Source organism: Canis lupus, chromosome 1 (assembly GCF_048164855.1).
Source record: "Canis lupus baileyi chromosome 1, mCanLup2.hap1, whole genome shotgun sequence".
NCBI lineage: Eukaryota > Metazoa > Chordata > Mammalia > Carnivora > Canidae > Canis > Canis lupus.
Window position 1 is genome coordinate 117,583,332 of NC_132838.1, and position 27,095 is coordinate 117,610,426.

The 27,095-nt window shown below is 54.9% G+C and overlaps 1 protein-coding gene across 2 annotated transcripts; it reads left to right on the forward strand.

Annotated features, from left to right (window-relative positions):
* The first annotated feature begins 13,759 nt into the window (after positions 1-13,759).
* ATP4A (ATPase H+/K+ transporting subunit alpha) lies at positions 13,760-26,445 on the forward strand. Of its 2 annotated transcripts, none has more exons than XM_072780620.1 (22): positions 13,760-13,911; positions 14,401-14,541; positions 14,625-14,684; positions 15,038-15,241; positions 16,222-16,335; positions 16,584-16,836; positions 17,022-17,290; positions 17,906-18,104; positions 18,419-18,528; positions 18,609-18,743; positions 19,216-19,408; positions 20,149-20,324; positions 21,623-21,759; positions 21,837-21,987; positions 22,080-22,248; positions 22,340-22,494; positions 23,434-23,557; positions 23,911-24,056; positions 25,099-25,232; positions 25,582-25,683; positions 25,773-25,864; positions 26,056-26,445. In XM_072780620.1, exons 2-22 carry the CDS (start codon positions 14,413-14,415, stop codon positions 26,082-26,084), a joined length of 3,081 nt encoding a protein of 1,026 aa, XP_072636721.1. In that variant the 5' UTR covers positions 13,760-13,911; positions 14,401-14,412; the 3' UTR covers positions 26,085-26,445. The 2 variants fall into 2 exon arrangements, with proteins under 2 accessions (XP_072636721.1, XP_072636712.1); XM_072780611.1 differs by lacking the exon at positions 13,760-13,911 and adding an exon at positions 14,272-14,307.
* Positions 26,446-27,095: the final 650 nt, after the last annotated feature.

The following is a 27,095-nucleotide window of genomic DNA, read 5'->3' on the forward strand; positions in this document are numbered from 1 at the left end:
GAGGTAGAATGTCTAATTTTCCAGGAAACCTCAATTGTTTTCTCTTGATTCAACTGATTGATGAGGCCCACACACATTATGAAGGGTATCTGTTTTACTTAAAGTCAACTGATTTTAAATGCTTATCACATCTGCAAAATACCTTCACAGCAACATCTAAACTAGTGTTTGACCAAACAATGGGCACCAGAGCCTAGCCAAGGTGATGCATAAAATTAACCATTACAGTAGCTATAGAAAAAAGACACCTGAACTCCAAGAAAACAAACAAACAAAAAAATTAAGGCTATCTTTTTCCCTCAACTTCATTGAGGTTTAATTGACAAAATTGTAAAATATTTAAAGTGTGCAACCTGATATTTTGATATATCTACACGTTGTGAAAGAATTCCCCCCATCAAGTTAATTAATACATCCATCACCTCATATATTTATTTACCTTTTGTGTGCATGTGTGCGTGCATGTGTGTGTGAGAGAGAAAGAGAGAGAGAGAGAGAGAGAGAGAACATTTACATCTACTCTCTTGGCAAATTTCAATTATACAACATAGTGTTATCAACTGCAGAATTATCTTCTAATCATAAATAATTAGAAACCAAGAGACAATAGAATTACATTTTCAAAGTACTGAAAGAAGAAGCCTGCACACCTGGACTACTACACCTTGTGAAAATATCTTTAAAAACATTAAGGGGGGCAGCCCAGTGGCGCAGTGGTTTAGCGCCGCCTACAGCCCAGGGCCTGATCCTGGAGACCCGGAATCGAGTCCCATGTCGGGTTCTCTGCATGGAGCCTGCTTCTCCCTCTGCCTGTGTCTCTGCCTCTCTCTCTCTGTGTGTCTCTATGAATAAATAAAAAAATATATATATTTTAAAAAATTAAAAATAAAAACATTAAGGATTGGTAGAGCAGAATACAACAGGTACAACAGCAGAGCCACAAATATAAGATGCACTGATCTTCAGCAAAAGGCATCAGTGCATTTCAGTGGGGAAAAGAAATTGTTTTCAACACATAGTGCTGGAACAAATGGAGATGTAGATGTGAAAACAAAATAAAACTTGACTCCCTGCCTCACACCATACACACAAAATAATCTTTATTTATGTAAACTAAAACTATAAAAGCTTCTATAAGAAAACACAGGGGACGCCTGGGTCGCTCAGCAGTTGAGTGTTGCCTTTGGCTCAGGGTGTGATCCCGGGGTCCGAGATCCAGTCTCATATCAGGCTCCCTACAAGGAGTCTGCTTCTCCCTCTGCCTATGCCTCTGCCTCTCTCTCTGTGTCTCTCATGAATAAATAAATAAAATCTTAAAAAAAAATACACACAGGATAAGAGGTGCCTGGCTGGCTCAGTTGATGGAGCAGGCGACTCTGGATCTCACCACTGTGGGTTCAAGCCCCATGTTGGATGTGGCGATTACTTAAAAATAAAATATTAAAAAAAAAAAAAAAGGAGAGCGTAGTATTTTCATGACAGAGGTAGGCAAAGATGAAACGAGACACACACTAGAACCATAAATTTGACTTCATCAAAATTAAAACCTCAGCTTATCAAGAGATACCATTAACAAGAAGAAAAACTGACCATATCTGACACAGGACTCATATCCAGATTATAATAAAGATTATATATATATTAGTTACATATTTATAAATATTTTAGTTATATACATATATGTGTGTATATATATGTATAAATATTTTATTTATTTAATCATGAGAGACACACAGAGAGAGAGAGGCAGAGACATAGGCAGAGGGACAAGCAGGCTCCCCATGAGGAATCTGACGCGGGACTTGATTCCAGGACCCTGGGATCATGACTTGAGCCAAAGGAAGACGCTCAACCACTGAGCCACTCAGGCGCCCCCCAGAATATATTTTTTAACCTCTACAAATCAATAATAAACAGATAAGCAGTTCAATTAAAAATTGACACAGTATTTGAGCAGCCATTTGGCAGGAAATTAAAACAGTACAGCCACTTTGGAAACCTGTCAGACAAATTCTATTAAAATTAGACACATACTTATCCTATGATCCACTAGTTATATTCTAGATACAGCACCAAGAGAAATGAACATATATATCCACAAAAAGACTCATATAAAAATATTCACAGAAGTTTAATTCATAATGGTCAAAAACTATAAAAAAAAAAACAACCTAAGTGTCCATCAGTGGACAAATTGGATAAATAAATTTGGATTTATTCATTAAATGGAAGCAATAAAAAATGAACTGCTGGCACATGCAACAAAATGAATGAATGGAGTGAAAGGAGCCAGATACAAAATAGTACATACTCTGTGATTCCATTTGTATCAAACTCAAGAATAACAACAACAACAACAACAACAACAACAACAGCCTAATTGTTTAGAGCAGTCAGTCCAGCAGTTAATTCTGGGAATGGTCTGGACTGCAACGTGCATTAGGGAACCTTACATGGTGCAGGAAATAGAATGTATCCCGATCTGAATGGTGTTTACACGTTAAGAAAATCTAGCCGTACACTTAAGACGCATCTACTTTATGCACTTTACTGCATGAGTGTCATCCCTCTTAAAAAGAAAAACACATAAAAAATACAAAGATCACTGTGACAGCTGTGTGAAGAGTATATTGCAGGGCGGGAATTAGCCTCAAGGGTTGACACCAGTGAGGAGGATGTGGAAACCTTCCAGAGATAAGGGTGTCTTGGATAGCAGAGTATGCAGTGCATATGTGGAAAAGTGGTCATTTTGGAACATACTACAAGTTGGAAATGATCAGAATGACCTATGGCTGCACGTGGCATGTTGAACAGAACTAAATATCAGTAAAGGCATTTTTTAAAAAGGCATGAACTGTTAAGGATAAAGAGAGCCAAAGAGGATGAGAAATGTCTGTTAAATCTGGGGAGCTGGAGAAGCAAGACATGAGTTGTAGCCACTTCAGTACTGTTTGTTGATAAAGCTGAGATATGAGTGGGTCAGCAAGAAGAGTGTCACGGAGAGGCTCAGGAATCCTAGAACCTTCTCTGAGGCTGAATGCACAGCTGGCAAGCTGACGTGCCGAGGGGGCAGAAACTAGAGCACAGATGGGAAATCTTGAAAGAAGGCTTTCAGTTAGACTCCCCCAGATTGCCTGCCCCATCTAGCAGAGTCAGAATGGTTTTCACCCCGCCCAGAGAGAAGACCAAAATTTGATCTCCTGGCGAGGCTGAGCCAGCCCAGATCAGGGCTTGGGAACCGGGGTCACCCAGCCTGGAGGGAGGCAGAAGTGTCACCCCAGCTCGGACAGTAACAGTTGATATAATGAGCTGTGAGTTCCCGAGCATTCTTCTTTTCCTGTGACTCTTTCCAGATGTTGGCGACCAGGCTTGGATTCCCTGGTGGAGGACTGGAGTATCCCTACCTGAGCCTTTTGTTCTGTGATAGAAAAGATTTGCTTGTTGTTTAAGCTGATGTGAAACAATTTTCTGTTACTTGCAGCCAAGAGCTTTCTAATACATATGGACAGACTCCTCAAAAAAATTTCTGGTGAAAGTGAACATTTTTTTAAAGATTTTATTTTTAAGTAATCTGTACACCCAACACGGGGCTCAAACTCACCTCCCTGAGATCAAGAGTTAAAGAGAAGTACTATTGGGCACCTGGGTGGCTCAGTGGTTGAGCGTCTGCCTTCGGCTCAGGGGTCCTGGGATCGAGTTCCGCATCAGCCTCCCCACAGGGAGCCTGCTTCTCCCTCTGCCTGTGTCTCTGTCTCTCTGTGTTCTCTCATGAATAAATAAATAAAATCTTAAAAAAAGAGAGAGATAAGTACTATCTATGTAATAGCACAGGTGGGAATAGTGGGAATTTAGGTGAGATTGTTCTGTCCCATTCCATTGTGTACATATTAATCTGGCAAATAAGAATTTGTACCGGAATGAAGGCATAGGCCCAGAGAGAAAAGAAGGATGAAACCACACCAAAATACACTTCCCTTATCTGCATAAGGTATAAGCACACACACACACACACACACACACACACAGAACACAACTCAGAAAGCATGTGTATTTAGTCAATGCAATGCATTTAATTGAAAACTTTCTGGATGTGCCCAAGCTGGGGCTAGAACTCAGGACCAGCAGATCAAGACCAGCTGCTCTCCCGACTGAGCCAGCCAGGCGCCCCACCCCCCCCATTTCCTCCCTGACTACCTGCCTCGCACCATGAAGTCACAGGCCTGCGGAGCAGGGCAAGGGGAAGACAACACCAAGGCATTGAGTAACTAAGACGGCAGGCTGGTGGCTGGGATGTCCCTCAGCGGGTGGGTCTCTTGGGTACAGAACTGCCCAGCTGGAGGGTCTTTTGTTGGTGGGAGTCGTGGCTGGAAGTTTCCTGGCGGGTAAGGCCCTTGGCTGTAGGGTCCCCTGGCTCAAGGGTGCTGGGCTGTGGGCTGGTAAACCCGGTACTAAGGGCAGGAAAGTAAGATGCACAGAGACTGTGCTCATAGCGACGCCCGCAGAAGTTAAGAACCAGGGGTATTTACCCACTGGCACTTCCTCACTTTTGTCATTCTCGTTGGCATCCCTGGTTTGTGGGGGCGGTGGGACCCGTGGTTTCGGGACCTCAGCGGATGGGCGGGGCTGAAGGAAGTGGGGAAAGGCCCGGGCTGGGGGTGGACCCACGGGGGAAAGCCCAGGTTCCGGCTCATTATCACCCCGGGAGGAGGAATTGGGGGACGAGAAGGGAGCGGGGAATGGCTGGGCCTCCAGCATTTTCTAAAGTTGAAGATGGAGTCGTGCTAGGATTCCTACGCAGGAAGCAAAGCAGTAATCGACAGGACCAGATGCGCTGCCCAGTCCTCCAAGACGTATTTGGACTCTCTGGAGGCCTGCGGGTCTGCGGAGGAGGCGGGGTGCAAATTCCCCTACTCAGGATCCCCTCAGTCCCGGGCCTGCACGCCCCAGCGGCCTGCAGCCCCGACTCCTCAGAGCCGCGGTGGAACCGAGGAGGAACAACGTCCTTCCTCCGCTCTGGCTCCCGGTGGGCTGGAAAGCCAAGGGGCTTAGCACAGGCACCTGCCCGGGGTGGAAGCCCCTTCATTTTGTTCTCTTTTCCTGATTGGCTGACAGTTCCACCCACCGGATAGGTTGGACCCACCCCACCCCACCCCACCCCTCTGTTCTTTACCAACTGGCTGACTGGATAGAGACCTTCTTACTTTCTTGATTGGGTTGGTCTAGCCTTTTCTTTTCTTTTCTTTTTTAACTTTAATTTTAAAAAATTTTTTTAAAGATTTTATTTATTTATTTATTTATTTATTTATTTATTTATTTATTCAGCCACCTCGGGATCACTACCTGAGCCGCTCAACCGCTGAGCCACCCAGGTGCCCCCAGCCTCACTTCTTAATTCTGCCTTTGTACTTGGCTGGAAATTGGAAGAAACTTTGACCGAAGAAGTCCCATCCCCCCTCATCCCTCCACTTAATGAATTTTGGCTCCTGGATTGGACTACTGGATCTAGAGGCCTATACCCCTTGTTAACCTTAAAAATAAATCATTAGTTTACCAGTGCAAATGGGTTACTCAGGAATAACGGAGAATTATGATTTGGGACATGCAAACTATGACAAAACCATAGGCAAATCTGGTGAACAAAGGAGAGGACCGTTATTTTATGTTATGTTTATTTTATGTTATGTTTACGTTATTTTACGGAGAAGGATGAGGAAGTTGGGAGGGGCTGTTTGTTTTGTTTTGAGGAGAGAACGTGCCTGTGGTGGGGGTGGGGGTGCAGAGGGAGAGGGAAGGAGAGAATCTTTTTTTTTTTTTTTTTTAAGATTTTATTTATTTATTCATGAGAGACACACACACACACAGAGGCAGAGACACAGGCAGAGGGAGAAGCAGGCTCCATGCAGGGAGCCCGATGGGGGGGTGGGGACTTGATCCCCGGACCCCAGGATCATGCCCTGAGCCAAAGGCAGATGCTCAACCGCTGAGCCACCCAGGCGTCCCAGAGAGAATCGTAAGCAGGCTCCATGCCCAATGCGGAACCCAATGCAGGGCTTGATCTCACAATCCTGAGATCATGACCTGAACCTAAACCAAGAGTCCACGCCTAAGGGACTGAGCCCCCCAGGCACCCTGGGAGGGGCTTTTTTGAACCAGAGTCCATTGGAAAAAAACATAAAGTCCAGGGTGATGGAGGTTTCCCAAGGCCGAGTTCCAAGGTGGGGGGGGTATTTCCTGCAGGAGATACAATGTACGTCTTTTCCCCTTGGCGCCTGTAGTTGACCATTGTTTCCCGTTGAAGTCTTGGGTTGGGGTCTGTAACGGACACTTCCTCCCTGATTAACCTGGAGCAGTGCGGCGGGAGAGCGCCCCCTTCTGGCCTGCCATTTTAAATGACGTTTCCCTTGATTACTTTCCACACCCGCATCCTTGGCTCTTGAGCCCCATCTTGAACTTTTGCATTCTTCTCCATCCAAGAATTTATTTCCTTATTTTTTCTTTTTAAAATTTTTAAAAAATTATTGCCAACATATAGTATAACACTCAGTGCTCATCCCATCACATGCCCTCCTCAGTGCCCGTCACCCAGCACCCTATCGGGCCACCCTTCTCCCCTTCCGCAACCCTTTGTTTCCCAGAGTCAGGGGTCTCTCATGGTTTGTCTCCCTCTCTAATTTTCCCCACTCAGTTCCTTTCCTTTCCCTTATAATCCGTTTCACTCCTTATAATCCTTTTCACTCCCCGTATGAGTGAAACCATATGATGATTGTCCTTCTCTGATTGACTTACTTCACTCAGCATAATACCCTCCAGTTCCTTCCACGTAGAAGCAAATGGTGGGTACTCATCCTCTCTGATGGCTGAGTAGTATTCCAGTGTGTGTGTGTGTGTGTGTGTGTGCGCGCGTGCGTATATATATGTATATATATATATATATATACACGTTTTATAATATATATATCATATATATATATCACATCTTTTTTATCCATCAAGAATCCCTTTTCTTGGGACGCCTAGGTGGCTGAGTGGTTAAGTGTCTGCCTTCGACTCAGGGTGTGATCCTGGAGACCCTGGATTGAGTCCCATGTCACACTCCCTGCACGGAGCCTGCTTCTCCCTCTGCCTGTGTCTCTGCCTCTCTCTCTCTGTCTCTGTCTCTCATGAATAAATAAAATCTTTAAAAAAAATAGAATCCCTTTTCTAGTTCCTCTTTTCTCAAGCTTCCCTACCAGAGGTGGGGATGAGGGAGTTGGCCTGCCCTAGTCATAAAATGCAGCCCTTGAGGCCTCAGGGTTTATATCTATGTGAGTTTTGCCTTCAACTCCACCATGTGTGCCTTCATTGAGCAGAAAATGTGCTTCCTTAAACATCTGCTGTGTGTGGGCTCTGTGCTGGGTACTGGGGGGCACTCAGAAATACAAAACACCGCGGAGCCCATCTTTTGCTTTCTGACCCCCCCCACCCCTCCCAGTTCTTCACCCACCTTTCAGACTGTGCTTTTATTTTCTTTAACAGCAGTGACTCCCCTCTGGGCCCTGCCCTCCCCTCCTTGCTCCTCTCCCCAAGCCTTGCCAGAGGCTTTCTCAGCTCTCATAACTCACTTTACCCCTTCAGCACAGCCATGGCCCTCACCAGTACCTGATTCCAATCTCTCCCCGAAGCTCCAAGACCCAGTTGTCCCACAGCCCCCTGGCTGTTTCCCCCTACCCGTCCTCCAGTTTCTACAAGGGCTTTAGCACTTCCTCAAACCTACCTCTCCCCCAGGATCCCATCCCAGGTGGGGCCTCACCTGCCAGAGGCCAGACACCTCCTGCCCCCCCTCCTTGTTCCCATAAGAGATCTCCTGAGCCTCCCTCCCCCACCTCCCCCTCCTCTCCCCACAGCTCTCCCCCAGCTTCCTCCCTGGGCTCCTAATCTCAGCCTCTGCCTTGAGTGACCTCCACAAGGCAGTGAGAGGTGAGGGGGGTGGGGGTGGGCATCTTCCAGACTCGGTCCTGACCTCGTCCCTCTTCTGATCAAACCTCAAATGCCTCTGGCTGCTACTAGACTAACCTGCTAACTCCTCCTTCTGTTCCACAAGGCCCCAGATGAACTGACCCCTGCCTTCACGTTGGGCCACCCTCCCCTCACTGACCGTACCCAGCCTCTCCACCACCGCTCCTTGCTGACCTTCACTTTTCCCCTTGCTGCTCCTTCTAGATTATTCCTGGCCGGCTCCTCATCCTTAAAGGCTCAGCTCAAGGGTTACCTCCTGAGAGACCCTTCCCTGATCCCCTGGTCTAATTCAGCTTCCTCCCCGCTGCCTCAATCCTCAAGTACCCTGTTATTTTCCTTCACGTTCTTCTCATTTGCCAGTAAATATTCATTTGTTTGATCACTTCGGGTTGCTGCCCCTCCTGCTGGAGTGTAAGCGGGACTGTGACTGTTTTGTTCCCTGCAAATCCCAGCACTTAACAGAAAGCTTGGTGTGTAGTAGATGCTCAATAACCATTCCGTAAATCATTGAATGGAGCACAGTTTCGATACGAGGCCTCTTTGTGTAATGGTGTCTGGTGCGATTCTGTGGGTTCACAGGGGAGGGCTTTCTAGACAGGCTGCTTGGGTTCAAATCCTGGCTCTGCCCCTTACTAAGCTGTGTGACCTTGGGTAAGTCATATAACCTCTCTGGGCCTCAGGTTTCTTCACAGTAAAATCGGAATAAATATAATACCTTCCTTATAAGGTTGTTGTGAGGATGGAATGAGCTCACACGAGTGAAGGCAGTGAGTTCTCAGTGAGCGTCACTGTTGTCATGGGTTTCCTGATGTCTCTCTCTGAGCCTGCCCCTCTGCTTTATGTTGGGGTAGTGTGTCTTTGGTCGACAAAGAACATCATCCCAAAGCAAGAAATTGTGTCCAAGTCACTATTTGTGGCTAGGATTGCTGCTGCATGCTGTGAACTGTGTCAGGCACCCTGAGATTTGGTTCTTTCAACAAAAGTTTATTTAAGTGCCTCTTATCTGCTGTTTGACATCAGCCCAAATGAAAAAAAAAAATACAGACAAAAATCCCTGCCCTCGTGGAGCTCACAGTCTGTCAGGCGGATCCAGAAAACACACAAGGAACCCAATACATAAGAGCAATGACCTAGTACGGGCGAAGATAGTGGGGGCAGATGTGCAGGGGGACCACAGGTCACAGTTTTAATTCGGCCTGTCAAGGAGCTCACACTGGGAAAGCAACATTTGTCCGGGAGGTGGGGGGGCAGGTCTGGAGGTCTGGGAGGCCTTGGGCCAGACCATTGGCTTTGGGCAACTGCACACTTTGCTTTCAAGAGTCCTGTGGGGCAGAAGAGGGCCCAGACCCCAGGGCTTCACAGGCTCGCTCTGGCTGTGGGTGGGGAGCGGACTGCAGGGTGGCAGGGATGGGAGCAGGGAGACTGGGGTGGGGGCCACTGTGACTTCCACGCAGGAAGGGGCAGAGGCCAAGCCAGCAGGGGAGCAGAGAGGGGAGAGATGGTTGGATTCAGGATATGCTTTCAAGTTCCCAGATGAGGACGGCTGGACAAATTTCTTGAGGGTAGTTGACCTTTCCACATCTGGACGAAGCTGGGGGGGAGTAGGGGGTGGCACACAGGAGACCTGGCTGCTGGCTTAGCCGGGCTGGAGGGAGAGGCAGGGTCCCTGCTTCCTCTGCCCCTCTCTACAGGCTTCCCGGGACCTGGCGCTGGCAGGGAGGGGTGACCCGCCCAGGAGGTGAAGGGCATTGCTGAATCCACTATCTTATCAGAGAATCCAAACACAAACCCCGAGTCACGGTCACAGTGAGTTCTTTCACTCAGCAAACAGTCCCTGGGCTGGGTGATACGGGGCCCACGGCAGTCACTGAGACATCCCGGATCCTGTCCTCATGCGTCCACAGGGGCAGTGAGACGTCACCAGGGGACAGCCGTCCAGAGTGGCCGGGCTTGTGATGGAGGGATTACGGGTCAGAGGTGTCAGGGCTAGGACAGAGGGGTCTGTGGGAGCCCAGGTACCTGACCCAGTCGGCAGGTGGCCCAAGGAGGTTCCCTGGAGAAAGAGATCTCTGTGAGAGCACAGAAGAGGAGCCGCTGAACATGGGGAGGGTGTAGGGTAAGTGTTTGGGGTCGAGGAAGCTTCACAGGCCAAGATCTTGAAAGGATAGTCTTGATAAACAGAAGGGCTGTGAGGGCTTCATCCCAAAGCATGACAGGGGAAGGCACATGGGAAGGAGGCGCGGCCAGGGATCTGATCCCTTCAGGCCTTGCAGGGTGTTGAGTCCCTAAGAGTGTGTGGTCATCATTCCAGGAGACCCTTGTTCAGAGTCCCCTTAAAACCTGCTCAGTATCACCCATCCATTTAAAAGTCTGTGGTCCGCCCTCTCTCAGGAAAAAAAAAAATTAAATTTGACCATTAATTTTCTTTTTTTTTCCTTTTTAAGATTTTATTTATTCATTTGAGAGAGAGTGCAAAAGAGCACAAGCAAGGCTGGGGGGGTGTGGAGCTGAGGGAGAGGGAGAAGGATCACGGATCTCCCCACGGATCAGGGAGCCAATGCTGGTGGGACCCCAGGACCCTGAGATCAGGACCTGAGCCGAAGGCAGACGCTGAACCTACTGAGCCGCCCAGGTGCCCCCTGACCATTAATTTTCAAAAAAGCCTCCAACGATCTGTGTGGCCCAGGCTCAGAGAAATCTTGCTCTACTGTGTTAAATAGATGGTATTGCACAATATTCTTGTGAGATGTCTTTGCCCACAAGCTGTGCCAGGAGGTGCCCACCGGCCTGAGACTGGGGTGCCAACCGTGTACCTCCTGTTTTATCTAGATCCTGCCTGTGAGCCACAGCCTGCATCCACCCCCGAGACAGAGTTAGGGTCATTTGGATACACCATGAAAGAATAAATGCACAAGGGAGGGACGCCTGGGTGGCTCAGTGGTTGAACATCTGCCTTTGGCTCAGGGCGTGATTCCAGGGGCCTGGGATCGAGTCCCCCTGGGGCTCCCTGCGAGGACCCTGCTTCTCCCTCTGCCTCTCTATCTGTGTCTCTCATGAATAAATAAATAAAATCTTTAAAAACAAACAAACAAATAAATAAATGCGTGCACAAGCAAAGACTCCCAAAAGACACAGAGCCAGGGTGACACTCGGGGGGTCACTGGAAGTACTTAGGTGTCAACCTGCTGGGCACTGAGCAGTTGGAATGGACAAGGCTACGGGGCTGGGTCAGCAGCCTCTTAAAGGGACCGGCTGGGCGGTGGAGTGGGGGTGAGGGGGCTCAGGCTGCGGCTGTGCTCCCATGACTCAGTGCCCCCTGTGACCGTGACAGTGTTTCGAATAGAAAAGAAAGAGATCATAGAATAGCCCTCCGGTCATTCCTGAACCCTCTGGACATCCTCCCAATACCTGGCCTGCCCCATACCGCCTAAAGCCTCAAAAGTGGGGCCCGCACCTGCTGGAACCTCCGAGAAGGGTGCACATCCCTGCGGCGCTCCTGCCAAAAGCACACACGACCGGAATGTGACCATGAGGAGCCCGCAGCCAAGCCAAGCTAAGGGGAGTTCTAGAACGCAGCAACTGTTACTTTTCCAAAATGTCAAGGTCGTGAAAGACCAGGAAAGAGTAAAGATACGCCACAGATTGGAGGAGACCAAGGAGACATGACAAGCAAGTGCAAAGTGTGATCCCGGACGGAGGAAAGGACGGGAAGTTCAAATAAATTCTCCAGATTAGTTCATGATGTTGTATCAGTGCAAAAGTCCTGACTGTGACCACTGGGCCACCGGGCCTCCTTGTTCATGGGAGACACGTGCCTGTGTATTCACGGACAAGCAAGCATCCTGCCTCCAACTCACTCGCAAGTGGGTCAGCCTGAGCTTAAAAAAAAAAAAAAAAATCTATTCTCTCTCTCTCACCTATCATCTGTCTAGAGGCCATAAATTGGCCAAATCATTAAATTTAGCTAAAGCTTAGGCAGGTATTCATTTTACTACCCCTAGAACTTGTGAGTCTGAAATATTGAAAAGAAATCACGGAAAATTAACATAATACAACTAAGAAATGAGAAAAAAGGTGGGGGGGACAACAAATGAGGCAGAGACTCGAGAAGGACAGTCCCTGATTTTGACAGAGGTCTGCACCTATGCGGGGTCGGCCATCCGCTGCCCACGATGGTGCCTCAGTCTCTGCGCTGTGACTTAGGTTGTGGAGTTCCCGGATCTGTGCAGACACAGCCTCATCTTTGCTCCAGGCTCCGGATGCTTTCGGGGCTGGAGGGCTAGCGGGCAGCATGGAAGAGCGAGAGAGAGCAAGAGACACCCGAGGAGCTCCCACCGACGGGACTTCCCGAGGGCCTGCCCAGGGCTCCAGGTGTGTCAGCGAATATTCCACATCCAACAGCGTCTACCGACCACCCACTGTGTGTCTAGGGCACTGGTCTGGGTGCTGTGCATACAGCAGCAAACCTGGTCCCGGTCTTCCTTCCAGTGTGACAAGGCTGAAAATAAGACACAATGTCAGGTTGGGACAAGGGGTGTGCGTAAAGCAGGGTAAAGCGGATGGGGCCTGATGGGGGTATAATATTAGAAGTGAGGACTCCCAAGAGACGACATTTGAACTGAGACCTCACGGCGACAAAGAGCCATGCAGGTATCTAAAGAAGAGAGCACGAGGCAGAAGGAACTGCAAGTGCAAAGGCCCTGGGGCGGGAATGACCTTGGCCTGTAGGAAGCACAGCAAGAAGGCCAGTGGCAGTGGAACTGCGGTAGAAGCTGAGCCGGGGCTAGGGGTGGCAGGAATGATTTGGGAGTTTATTCTGGGTGAGAAGGGATGCCCCTGGAAGGTGGTACGCAGGGGAGTGCGACGTGACACAGGTGTTTCACGTGTGTGGCTCAGAGACAGGGAGCCCCCAGTGCAGGCCGACTTCACCCTGCCTGCCTCCTCTCTGGGGGTCTCCTGTAGCAGGCTGGGGCTGACCAGCTGGGTGGCTGTTGGGGGGAAGCTGGGCTGCTCCATAGCTTAGCCTTTCCCAGGTGACCTGCCCCAGGAGAGAAGGACGTCGCCACGGCAATTATCTTATCAGACTCGTCCACCCTGTGGAGCCCAGGCATGAGATATCACGAACCTGCCATTCCAGCAGCCCGGCCCCTCACTGTGCCCCACAGGGGTCCTCACCTGGGGTACCTCAAACCTGGCACCAAGATCAAGATCGGGCCAGGAGCCTCAGACACATCTTCTCCCCACTTTGCACCTTGGTGTCCCTCTCCGGGCGGGGCGGGGTGGAGACAGGAAAGCTAGCTGTGATGGCTCCAGTGGAAGTGTGCAGGACCTCTGGGACCCGCCCTGCACCCCTCCAAGTCTCAGCGCCCCCCTGCGCACAACAGGAATGACAGTGCCGCCTGCACGGGTTCGTGGCGGGGACCCCTGAGGTGACAGGTGTGCAGTGCCTGGTGCACACTCGCCACGGCAGCTGAGAGGTCCGAGTTCTTTTGTCAGTGGTCCCACAGGACACCCAGGCCCCGGGGTCAGAGCTGGGCTGGAATCTGTCCCTGACACTTAGTCATCGCAGTCTTTGGTTGCTCTGTGCCTCGGTTTCCTCATCTGTACAACGGGGGCTAATAAGAGAACACAACTTTCTAAAGGGCTGTTGTGAGGAGCTAACAAAACATTCACGCAAAGCTCACTGGGCGGGCGTGGGACACACAGGAGGTCCTCCCTAAACAACAGCCATTACCGCCACCACATGAGCACCGGCCCCCTGCAGGACTCGGGCACGGGCAGTGTGGCCTGGAGGAGACACTGCAGCCCAGACACCTGGATCTGAGTCCCGACTCATTCACGTCCTAGCGCGGGGACAACAGGCGAGTGACTTGGCCTCCCCGTGCCTCAGTCTCCCCATCTCTACGGTAGGGGGAGGTAAGAATAGTACTCGCCTCAGAGGGTTGTTGGGAGGTTACATTGGTTAATACGGGAAAGCCCCCAACCCCATGCTTGCCACAAAGTGAGCACCACATGTTTGCTATTCTTGTTGTTACTACGTAGTACTACTACGTAGTATGTTACTACGGACATACTCAGTGGTCCCCTGGTCTCAGTGGCAGGTGGACATGGGTCTGGACAGGTTGGGACAGCCCCGCAGGTAATGCCTGAGCTGCTTAGGCCTAGAGGTCACTCCAAGGAGCCCCACAATCAGCTGTCGTGGGGCCAGGCTTGCTCCGCCTCCTCCCTCCCTGGGTATATCAGGGCTGGTCCAGACCCCAGGCTCTGTCTCGGCGAAGGGGGGTGGCGGCACCGGGCACCATGGGGAAGGCAGTGAGTGGGGCCCAGAATCTGGGGTCGGGGGGATGGAGGCCGGAGGCGGGAGTTCCAGTGGGGTCTGATACCTCCCCCTCCTTCCATCCGCAGGAGAATTACGAGATGTACTCGGTAGAGCTGGGTCCTGGCCCTGGGGGGGACATGGCAGCCAAGATGAGCAAGAAGAAGGCGGGCAAGGGAGGAGGCAAGAAGAAGGAGAAACTGGAGAACATGAAGAAGGAGATGGAGATCGTGAGCATGGGGCTGGGGGAGCCGGGCGGGGGGCGGTAGGGGCCTGTGAGAGCTGGACAGCGAGTGTCCTGTGCCCCCCACAGAACGACCACCAGCTGTCGGTGGCGGAGCTGGAACAGAAATACCAGACCAGTGCGACAAAGGTGAGCTGGGCGCCGAGGGAGGGGTGCATGAAGCGGGGGGAGAAATGCATTAGAGAGAAGGGGACAGGGCGGGGGGGGGGAGATGGAGCAAGAGAAGCAGAGAGAGAGAGACAAGGAGACAGGTAAGAGAGAGAAACAGAGCAGACAAGAGGGGGAGAGAGAGCTGGGCAGAAAGATGAGAGAGACACATTGGAGGACAGGGGACAGGGCAGGGGGCAGGGCAGGGGCCAGGATGGACACGGAACCGAGGAGGAACAAGACGGACAGCAGAGGGAGATGGGGGAAGGACACAGAGAGCGTGTAGTGGGAGAAAAGCCCTTAGCGGCCACCGTGACCACCCGCCCTGTCCCCAGGGCCTGTCTGCCAGCCTGGCCGCAGACCTGCTGCTGCGGGACGGGCCCAACGCCCTGAGGCCGCCGCGTGGTACCCCCGAGTATGTCAAGTTCGCCCGGCAGCTGGCAGGTGGTCTGCAGTGCCTCATGTGGGTGGCTGCTGCCATCTGCCTCATTGCCTTTGCCATCCAGGCCAGTGAGGGTGACCTCACCACCGACGACAATGTGAGTGGGAGATATGGGTCACGGGGACCTGGAGGATAGAGGACACTGAGCATGGACCCAGGACGTGAGGGACACAGGGTGGGGAGATGGAGATGTGGGTCACAGGGGGGATGCAGACCCTATGGCACAGATCATGGGGGACACGGAGAATGTGTCTCAGATATGAGGGACACAGGTGGGGATGCAAAGAGAGAAATGCAATCCTTAAGATATGAGACTGGGAAACAGAGGACGTGGGACAGACCAAGGGCACAGGGGACATGGGACTCAGACAACGGGACACAAGGGCATAGGGACAAAGGGGACACAAGACTCAAGACACAGAACCTGGAGAGACAGAAAACAGACAAGGATGCACAGAGGCAGAGACAGAGGATATTGAGATGTGGGACAGGAGGTCAGAATGAGGGACACGGGGACTTGGGAACATGTGGCATTGGATGGGGCTTTGAAAGTCATAGGACATGTGACACAGGGTGGGGACCTAGAGGTACTGAGATATGGAGAGACCCTGGGCATAGGGACTTGGACTTTGGAACATGATCGTGGAGTCCACGGAATATGAAGCATAAGATCGACAGCACAGAAACATGGAAATGGGGACACGCGGGCACACTTTTGAGCATAGGGCACCCAGAGGGTGGCAGATAGATTACAAAAACACAGAATATGAAACTTGGAACATCAGGAATACAGGGCATGGGAACATGAGGAGACAAAGGACAGTGGACACGTGGAGTGCAAGATGCAGACACAGGAAACCGTGCGCGGGGCCATGGGCACAAGTCATAGGACTCGGGACCACGGGGACTGTAGGATCCAGGACCCAGAGAATATGGGATATAGGGCCACAGGGAACAGTGCATGTGGCTTTCTAGTAGAGCAGGGAAAACCACGGGGGTGACCCCAGGAGCATCGGGATGGGGCAGGGAGCTTCCGTCCCCTTCTCATTAACCTGGCCCCCTCCCGCCCCCACCCAGCTGTACCTGGCACTGGCCCTCATCGCCGTAGTCGTGGTCACCGGCTGCTTTGGCTACTACCAGGAATTTAAGAGCACCAACATCATCGCCAGCTTCAAGAACCTGGTGCCCCAGGTGGGTCCTGCAGCCCGACCACGTCAGGTCCTGGCGGTCTGCGCCCGGGGTGCGGGGCGGCCAAAGGGAGGCTCCTGGTATGTGTGTGCCCCCCCCCAGGGCCCAACCTGCTCTTCACCTGTGGCCCCGGCTGGCCCCATAGGTTCTCAACGCTCCCCCTTGGCTCCCCCCAGTGTCTCCCTGCACTCAGTGACCTCCACCTCTGCCCCCGGTCCCCCTGACCTCAACCCTGTGCCCCTGCCCCACAGCAAGCAACTGTGATCCGAGATGGGGACAAGTTCCAGATCAACGCAGACCAGCTGGTGGTGGGCGACCTGGTGGAGATGAAAGGCGGGGACCGAGTGCCAGCCGACATCAGGATCCTCCAGGCCCAGGGCTGCAAGGTGGACAACTCCTCGCTGACCGGAGAGTCCGAGCCGCAGACCCGCTCGCCCGAGTGTACACACGAGAGCCCCCTGGAGACGCGCAACATCGCCTTCTTCTCCACCATGTGCCTTGAGGGTCTGTGAGACCCCTGCCCGCCCCCCCCACAAGCACGCCGCCTCCACACTGCCTCCCCGCCTCCCGTGACCGCCCGCTCTCAGGGCACACTGCCCCCATCTCCCAGCACTGCTTCAGTTCACACCGCGTGCACACCCCCTGCCGCTGCCCACCTGGCCCTGAGGCGCCCTCTGGCCCCCCTGCAGGCACAGCACAAGGCCTGGTGGTGAACACGGGTGACCGCACCATCATCGGGCGCATTGCGTCGCTGGCTTCGGGAGTAGAGAATGAGAAGACCCCCATCGCTATTGAAATCGAACATTTTGTGGACATCATCGCAGGCCTGGCCATCCTCTTCGGCGCCACGTTTTTTGTGGTGGCCATGTGCATTGGTTACACCTTCCTGCGGGCCATGGTCTTCTTCATGGCCATCGTGGTAGCCTATGTGCCCGAGGGGCTGCTGGCCACTGTCACGGTGAGTGGGGGGGACAGAAGTGCGGAGAGCTAAGAAGCTTGTCCATCTGTCCGTCCATTCACCCAGGATGCCTCCATCATCTCTGGCTGTCCACACCCACCCCACACACGCTTTCCCATCAGCCATCCTCCCAACCCCCCACCTCTCCAGCTATCCATCCGTTCAGCAAACACTCCCCAAGGCTACTCTGGGCCACACCCTATACTGGACACCGAGGACTCCCAGGTAGACAGGCAGCACCCTTGGCCCAAGGCGGCTGAGGTCCAGTGTGGGCAGCCCTCAGCAGTCAGCACCCAGTGAAGACCAGCTCCAGAGGCGGCTCAGAGGATTTTTGTTTTCTCCGTTTGGTCGTGTTGATAGGAGAACTTAGAGAACCTCAGCTCGGGCCGCGTAATGAGGGACCTAGCTCCCTTTGTCTGGGCAGACTGGGGAGGCATCCCAAGTGGAAAGCACAGACTGGAAATATTGAGGCAAGAAGAGCTGGGCTTTGGCGGAGGAATGCTGTGCACGCAGCACCGTGGCTGGGGCAAAGACTCCCCGCGCTGTGAGAGAAGGGAAGGAGGACTAGAAGCAAGGATTGGGCCCCTTACCCACGCTTCTCACCCCTTCGGGCAGGTCTGCTTGTCCCTGACGGCCAAGCGGCTGGCCAGCAAGAACTGTGTAGTCAAGAACCTGGAAGCCGTGGAGACACTGGGCTCCACGTCAGTGATCTGCTCAGACAAGACAGGGACCTTGACTCAGAACCGCATGACTGTGTCCCATCTCTGGTTCGACAACCACATCCACACGGCTGACACCACGGAAGACCAGTCAGGTGGGGGGGGGGGGAGGACACGGGGCTGGGGCAGGATCTGGTAGGTGGCTCCTTCCCCAACCCAGAGATGGTGTGTGAAGTTGTAGGACTGAGCAGCGGCTGGGTGTGGGGTATCCTAGGAAACTCAATACTGGGTCTGGAGAGGAGGCTCCGCCCGGGCACGAGGAGAGGTTTGGGTCCCACCCCGGTCTCGGAGGGGACCCTGTCCTGAATCTAGAGGGAGGGGCTCGGTTCCGGTGTGGGAGAGAGCTGCTCCGGGGCTGAGGGCCGCGCGGAGCCCCCTCGCGGCCCCAGCCTGGACGCCTGGCCTCCAGGGCAGACGTTTGACCAGTCCTCGGAGACCTGGCGGGCGCTATGCCGCGTGCTCACCCTCTGCAACCGGGCGGCCTTCAAGTCGGGCCAGGACGCTGTGCCGGTGCCCAAGGTGAGAGCCCGGGGGACCCCGGGGGATCCCGGGAGCCTGGTGCAGCCGGGCCCGCCCCTGACACCCGCCCCCGCTCCCAGCGCATCGTGATCGGGGACGCGTCCGAGACGGCGCTGCTCAAGTTCTCGGAGCTGACCCTCGGCAACGCCATGGGCTACCGCGAGCGCTTCCCCAAAGTCTGCGAGATCCCCTTCAACTCCACCAACAAGTTCCAGGTGAGCGCCCGCCGCGCCCGGCCCCGCCCACGGGGAGGGCCCGCCCACCTCAGGGCGCACCCCACCCAGGGCTGGCCAACCGCGGGGCTTCTCTCTCACTCCCGCCCCCTCCTTCGGCAAACCCCTCCCACGCCCCGCCCCGCCCCGCCCACCGCGCTCCTGCGGTCAGGCCACGCCCACAGTCCCTCTCTGGAGGGTCCCTCCCGCCACCTCTTAGGCCTTCCCTGGGGGCAGCCCGCAATCCAGCCCCAGTCCCAGCCCAACTGCGACCCTAATTCTATCCATTCCAGCGCCCAGGCTCCTCACCGCGCCCCTAACCCTCAGCCTCTACCGGGGACCTGCCCAGCTCGCGAGCCACCCCCCGACCCCGGCCACGCCGGCACCCCCTCCCCGCGCGCCGTCAGCCCCGCCCTTTTTCCCAGTGCCCCGCCCCCTTGGCCTCGCCCCTAACACCGCCCCCTCCTCCCCGCAGCTGTCCATCCACACGCTGGAGGACCCGCGCGACCCCCGGCACGTGCTGGTGATGAAGGGCGCCCCCGAGCGCGTGCTGGAGCGCTGTAGCTCCATCCTCATCAAGGGCCAGGAGCTGCCGCTGGACGAGCAATGGCGGGAGGCCTTCCAGACTGCCTACCTTAGCCTGGGGGGCCTGGGGGAACGCGTGCTCGGTGAGCCCCCACAGTACGCGGTGAACCGGTGGGCGAGGAGGAGCTGGCGCAGACCCTGCCCGGCCTGCCGGCCCAGCCCTGACCACGACCTTTCCCTCGCTGGCTGGTAGCTACCTGCCCAGTGCACACACTCACCCTTGACTTTCCCTGCCTGTCTCAGGCCTCACCCCTGTCCATCCTCGATGTCTACCTTGACCCAGCCCTTCCCCACCTGTCCTCCCCGGGACCTTCCCTATCCTGACTTGACATCCCTTGGGTTTTCCCATCTCTTGCCCCAACCTTGACCTGCCATCGCTTTTACTTCCACCTTGCAATGTCCTCCTCTTGACCCTTTGACCTTACCAGGTCCCTAACTCACCTCAAGACTCCCCTTGTCTTGTCCTGACCTCTGACCTCCCTGAACATTTTGTCCTGACTCCTAAACTTCCTTAGCCCCTGCCACTACCCTGGAAGGCACAGACCTGTGGTTCCGTTTTGGATCTTTCATCTCACTTGCTGTAGGACTGCTGGCAAGAAATGCCCCCTCTCTAGACCTCAGTTTTCTTGTCTGCAGCACGAGGTTGCTAATAGCCTCACAGGTTGGTTGTGAGGACAGACTCACGTCATGTGAAGGGTTCAGCGCAGGGTCAGGCATCCCCAGGTGCCTGGTGTGAGGGGCCTGGTTATTTTACTCGCAACTTGGCTTTGCGAGGCAAGGGTCTGCCCAGGGCTCCTCTCTGACTTCCCCGTTTTCTGACCAGGTTTCTGTCAGCTGTACCTGAGTGAGAAGGACTACCCGCCTGGCTATGCCTTCGATGTGGAGGCCATGAACTTCCCAACTAGTGGCCTGTGCTTTGCGGGACTTGTATCCATGATAGACCCGCCTCGGGCCACCGTCCCTGATGCTGTGCTCAAGTGCCGCACGGCGGGCATCCGGGTATGCAGCCAGGGAGAGGACTAGCGGGGGTGAGAGCAGAGGACCACAGTATCTGGGGGTGAGGAACCCGGTGACAGAGAACTACCTGAAAGTGGTTTGAACCAAAAGAGGAATGCATGGATTCATGAAACTGAAAAGGTCTGGGGAGGTGTAGCGCCAGCTCAGGTATAGCTGGATCTAGGAGTTCATTGTCATTAGGAATTTGCCTTTCTCCATGTCTCGGTTCTGTTCTTCTCTCTGGTGGCTTTTATTCTCAAGCAGTCCCTCCATTTTGGTGGAGAAAGCTGACCACCCCCAGAAACTCCAACCTACATCCCACCTGTTTAGCTACCCTACAGAAAGAAGAGGGCCTCTTTTGTCATTGTCCCGGATTGGATCACATGTTCTTCTCTGAACCAGTCACCGTGGCTGGGGGGTGGGATACCTTGGTTGGCCAGGGCTGGGCTTACTTGCCCATTCTTGGCCAGAGACCTCGCTTCAGCTCTGGGGGAGGGGTATGGTTCCTGAAAGACAAATCAAGAGTTGGGGAGCCAAGGCCGGGCAAGCAACACCCCTGTCCTCCCCATGGTCTCTAAGGCCTATAAGAGCCCAGCCCTGTTACCTTTCTACGCTTGTTCCTTAGCCCCTCACCTCTCATGCTGGCCTTCCCGCTGCTCCTCCAACAGTGCAGGCACGTTCACACCTCAGGGTCTTTTTTTTTTTTTTTAAATTTTTTTTTTTTTAATTTATTTATGATAGTCACAGAGAGAGAAAGAGAGAGAGGCAGAGACATAGGCAGAGGGAGAAGCAGGCTCCATGCACCGGAAGCCCGATGTGGGATTCGATCCCGGGTCTCCAGGATCGCGCCCTGGGCCAAAGGCAGGCGCCAAACCGCTGCGCCACCCAGGGATCCCGCATAGCTATTCCACACCTCAGGGTCTTTAACATCAGCTGTTCCCGTTGCCAGCAACACACTCTCCTCTCAGCTTTACCAGCTGTCTCACCTCTTTCAGACCTTTGCTCAGATGTCACCTTCTCAACCTTTCCCACCCAGCATTTGCCATTCCCCTTACTCAGCTTAATTTCCCACCCTCCTCACATGCGGTGTCATCTATCCCTTTGTTTTGTGCATTGGCCATCTCCCTCCCTAGAGTTTCAGCCCCGTGAGGACAGACGTTTCCATGCTTTGTCCCTGACCTTTCCCAAGCACACGGTGGTTGAATAAGTGAGCGAGTCTATCAGTAGACGTCCGGTGGGGTGGATGGGGAGAGTGGGCTGCTCTGAAGGCGTCAAGGGGCTGCGGGTCCCCTCCCCAACAGGTGATCATGGTGACGGGTGACCACCCCATCACGGCCAAGGCCATTGCAGCCAGCGTGGGCATCATTTCGGAGGGCAGCGAGACAGTGGAGGACATCGCCGCCCGCCTCCGGGTGCCTGTGGACCAAGTTAATAGGAAGTAAGCCCCTGCTGCCCCCCGACCCCCGGTTCCTCCCACGCCCCGCAGGCTGATACACCGGCCGCCTCCCTTCCCAGGGATGCCCGCGCCTGCGTCATCAATGGCATGCAGCTGAAGGACATGGACCCGTCCGAGCTGGTGGAGGCGCTGCGGACTCACCCCGAGATGGTGTTTGCTCGTACCAGTCCCCAGCAGAAGCTGGTGATCGTGGAGAGCTGCCAGAGACTGGTACGACTCCGCTGAGGAAGGCTGGCAAGTGGGCCGGGCAGGCCCTGGGCTGGCCTCTCACCGAGCAACCCCCCCGCACCCCCTCCCTGCAGGGTGCCATCGTGGCCGTGACCGGGGATGGGGTGAACGACTCCCCAGCCCTGAAGAAGGCCGACATCGGCGTGGCCATGGGCATTGCCGGCTCGGACGCTGCCAAAAATGCAGCGGACATGATCCTGCTGGATGACAACTTTGCCTCCATCGTGACAGGCGTGGAGCAGGGTCCGAGCCGGGTCGGGGCCTGGGGACGGCAGTGTGGGCACAGCCGGAGGTGCACAGCGAGGAGGCTGAGGTGCCTGCTGTGCCCCCACAGGCCGGCTGATCTTTGATAACCTGAAAAAGTCCATCGCCTACACGCTGACCAAGAACATCCCCGAGCTGACGCCCTACCTCATCTACATCACCGTCAGCGTGCCCCTGCCCCTCGGGTGCATCACCATCCTCTTCATAGAGCTCTGCACCGACATTGTGAGTCCCCGGCCCCGACGTGGACACTTGGGTTGGCATAGACAGATGGACTTGGATAAGGACGCTCAGACCAACAGAGGCATTAGCACACGCACGTATCGATCACAGACAGACCTCCCTCAGCAGGCTCAGATGGATAAATGCTGTCAGGCCCCAAGGCAGACAGACAGACGGACAAAGAACCACAGACACAGGCATGAATGCAGCCAGATGCATGGCCCTGTTGACTTTTTTATTCAGCACACTCGCCTAGTACCTTCTCTGGGCCAGGTGTGGTAATTTAAGTAAAAAAATTAAGTAAAAATTAATTTATTGAATTTTGTCCTCATAAACACTCTGTGGGAGGGGCTTTATTTATCATCCCCATCTTGCTGATGAGATAACTGAGGCACAGACAGGGTGAGCGGCTTGTCCTGGGTCACACAACTTAATCAATGACATGCTGGGATTCGAACCCAGGTGGTCAGGTGCCCCAGAGCCTCTGCTCTTGACCAGGACACTCTGCTGCCACTGGGCAGTGGCAAACAGGTGGGGTGGGGGATAGGGAGGACGTGGGCACGGAGACAGATGCAGAGATAGTGGCAGGGAGAGACAGGACACGGGATGGAAAAGCAGAGATAGTCACAGAGAAAGAGACCAGAGATAGGGACAGAAAAACAGAAGGAAGGAGAGGGAGGGAGGGGGAGAGGGTGGGGGTAGGAGAGGTAAATGCAGCTGTTCTGATGGAGACGGACAGCAGGTCAGGTGTGGACACAGATGTGGGCTGGGTGTGGCAGTCCGTGCTGTCCGGGCAGGTGTGCCTGTGTGGTCACTGCCTCCTGACCTCAGTGCTGTCTCTGTCCATAGGGGGGAGTGAGGGGACTGCTGGGGGAAAGGGGGCACCCCAGTCCCTAGGGGACAGGCAAACGTTTAACCCTGGCTCCCTCCGCCCCTGGCCAGTTCCCATCGGTGTCCCTGGCGTATGAGAAGGCGGAGAGTGACATCATGCACCTGCGCCCACGGAACCCAAAGCGAGACCGATTGGTCAACGAGCCCCTGGCTGCCTACTCCTACTTCCAGATCGGTGAGCGCCCTTGGGGCCAGGGCCCTGGCTTGTTCTGGATCCTGGGGTCGGCATTTGATCCTGGGTGGCTGTTCTCCGAGTCCGTGTCTGCCATGCTCTCCGTGTCCCTTCTTTGTCTCTGGCCCTGTCTCTGGGTGTGTCTCTGTCTCTCTGTGCCTTGTCTCTTGCATCCCTATTGATCTCTCTTGGGATCCTTGTCTCTGTGTCTCTCTGTGTCCGTCATTATCTGTGTCCTTGACCTTCTCTCTGTGGGTCTCTCTGTGTGTCCCTGTCCTTCCATGTCCTTCTCTCTCTCCATGGCCCTGTGTATGTCTCCATCTCTGTCTCCCCATGTCACCTTGCCTCTCTCCCAGGTGCCATCCAGTCATTTGCTGGCTTCACGGACTACTTCACGGCCATGGCCCAGGAGGGCTGGTTCCCGTTGCTGTGTGTGGGGCTGCGGCCGTACTGGGAGAACCACCACCTACAGGATCTGCAGGACAGCTACGGCCAGGAGTGGGTGAGCCCCTGCCCCACCCCATTCCCCATCGTCCACATGTGACTTAACCGGAGCATCCCAGATACCCAGACTCTCTGCCCATCCTGGAGCCTCTCCCACCGCCACCTCAGCTCCAAACTCCTGCTGCAGACGGTGCCCTCCCTGCCCGGCAGTAGCACATCATCTCCAGGGTGGAACCACCGCCCGATTCTGTTACTCTGACTGGTCAGGATATTCCCCTTAAACATTTCCTGTCACAGTTAAGTATGTGGACCTCGGAGCCAGGCTGCCTAGATTCATGGTCTGCCACTATCCGTCACAAGCTGTGTGGCCCTGGGCTAGTAGCATTGCCTCTCCATGCCTCAGTTTCCCCATCTATAAGTTGAGATGCTGTCTGCTTTGGTGCCTTCACAGTGCGGTCCTGAGACCAGCAGCATCACCTGGGAACTTGTTTGAAGTGCAAGTCCTCAGTCCCCACCTGGGTGGGGCCTGGAAGTCTGTGTTTAGCTGGCCCTTCTGAGGATTCTGGGGATACTGAGGTTTGGGCACCACCGGTCTTCCTCCCAGGGTGACTGGGGGGATTCAGAGCGACAATACATGTGGAACCCTTGGGACCTGAAGCATAGCGAGTGTTCCTCACAATTAGGTATTATAAACCGTCACGTTGAGGAAATGGCCTGAATAGTGGTTGCTCCTTTTAAATGGGGCATGGGCCTCGCCCCGGCAAAGGCCCCTCTGGCCCACTCCTCTCATTTTTGCCACCTGCCCGGGCCCTGGAGTCGGTGGACTTTGCAAATTCTGCCCTAGGAGTCCGACTCCCTTTCCGCAGGTGCCTTGTGGCTGTGCGGGAAACGCCAGATCCCTCCTCAGCGTGGAAGCAGGCCCGGTGCTGACATCTAATCGCTGCAGGGCCAAGATTTCCAGGCCCCGCATTCCCGGGTCCTGCACGCCTGGCAGATGGCGTATGTGAGGGGTTCGTGGCCCCCGGCCCCCCGAGGGCCTGGCTGGCTGCAGAGGCTCTCCGTCTGGGCTCAGGCTGCTTTCGTCCCCCTCTGGCCCGCAGACGTTCGGGCAGCGCCTGTACCAGCAGTACACCTGCTACACCGTGTTCTTCATCAGCATCGAGATGTGCCAGATCGCTGACGTCCTCATCCGCAAGACACGCCGCCTGTCTGCCTTCCAGCAGGGCTTCTTCAGGTGTCCCCAGCTGCCCCCCACCCCCGCCCTAGCCGTGGCTCCAGCTCCTGACTGGGGCTCACTGCCGCCAGCCAACGGCAGCCCCCATGTGCGCATGTGCCAGCCGCCAGGCACTACCGATCCTCCTCTGCAGCTGGCCCCTAGCTCCCGCCACGTGCCCCCCACCCAGCCCCTCCGTCCCGGCCACCAAATGGGGGGTGTGACAGGCCCCACGTCCACTGCTGAACATCTCCCTGCTCATGACCTCCCTTGACCCAGCACCCTGTTCCCATCTGGTCCCCAGCTCCTCGTGGCCTGTCTTTGTCCTAAACCCGCCAGTCTGAGCCTGTCCCACCCTGCCCACCCGCAGGAACAGGATCCTGGTGATCGCCATCGTGTTCCAGGTCTGCATCGGCTGCTTCCTGTGCTACTGCCCCGGAATGCCCAACATCTTCAACTTCATGCCCATTCGGTGAGGGGCTGGGAGCTGTGAGTAGACGGACGGGCACGGGGACAGACTCGAGGGTAGCCTTCACCTTGCCACCTCGCCTGTGCCTTCAGGTACCAGTGGTGGCTGGTGCCCATGCCCTTTGGCCTCCTCATCTTCGTCTATGATGAGATTCGGAAACTTGGAGTTCGCTGTTGCCCAGGGAGTGAGTGTGGAGACTGGGCGCCTGGGGTGGGGTGGGGGCTGGAACGGCCTCAGAATACCTGCCCTGACCTTTGACCTCTGAGCCCTTGACCCTCCATATCAAGCCTCCATTGATCCATACCTCTGAGCCCCTGGTGCCCAGGTCCTGACCCACAACCCCCCAGCACTGAGTCCCCTTTCTCTCTCTCCCAGGCTGGTGGGATCAGGAGCTCTACTATTAGAGGAACCATCCCTGCACCCCCCGCAGCAGAGGTGGGGGGCATGGGACCCGCTGGGCCGCCACTGGAACATCGAAGCGACCAGGAGCCCTGGCACCTGTGTCAGCTCCTGCAGCCCACGGCGCCCCGACCTTGGAGGGCCCTCCCCGCTCCCCTTCCCCATCCACAGAGAGCCCACCCCGTCAGGGCGGTCCCTGGGCCAGGTCCTGGTCTGAAGAGTGGGGAGGGGGGGTGTTGGCAGGGGTGGGGCGCTGGCTGTTCCTGTGAGGCGGGTCTGCACTCGGGGTGCCCAGAGGGCTCCCCAGGGTACTGCTTCAATACACACCTGTGCCGCGTGATAGTAATAAACCAGCTACACTGACGACGCCTTTGTTTGGTGCCGGGTGCTGTCCTGAGTGGTTTTCCCTGATGCCCTTTGACCTCGCAGTCCTCGGGCTCAGGAGCTATCTGTGCAGGCCTGTGTCTCGGGGCTCCTGGAGCACAGCCCAGTGCATCCTAGGTACTCGGGGGGAAGCGTCCCTCGGGGGACCGAGCTCCCATTCCTTTGCCTACGGTGACTGTGCTTACGGTCGTGCTGGACGGGGCCACGGTCACCCAGGAGCGGTGCTGTCGCCAGTCCCCTCGCCTAGACTCCACCTCTGGGCTCTCTCCCTGCCACGTGCTCGCCTTCTCCCCTCAGGGTGTCAAGATCTCTCCTACCTCTAGCAGCCCCGCACGCTGCCTCCCCATTCACGGGTGTCTCACTTGGTTCCACTTGCTCACTCTCTGCTGCTGCTTCGGTGGGGCCGACCCTGGAGGCTGAAGTCCCAGGTCCCCCCCCTCACACCTGTCTCTCCAGCTGCTGGCGACTGCCTTGACACTCCTCCCACCTCCGCACACCCCACCCCTTCCTCAGCATGCGCCTCTGTGATGGGACCCCAGGCTTCTCCCCCTCCTCACCACAGCCCCCCATGGCCTCCGTTCTGCCTCTGCAGTGGCTCCCACATCTGTCTCTGGCTACCCCACTCTGCAGAG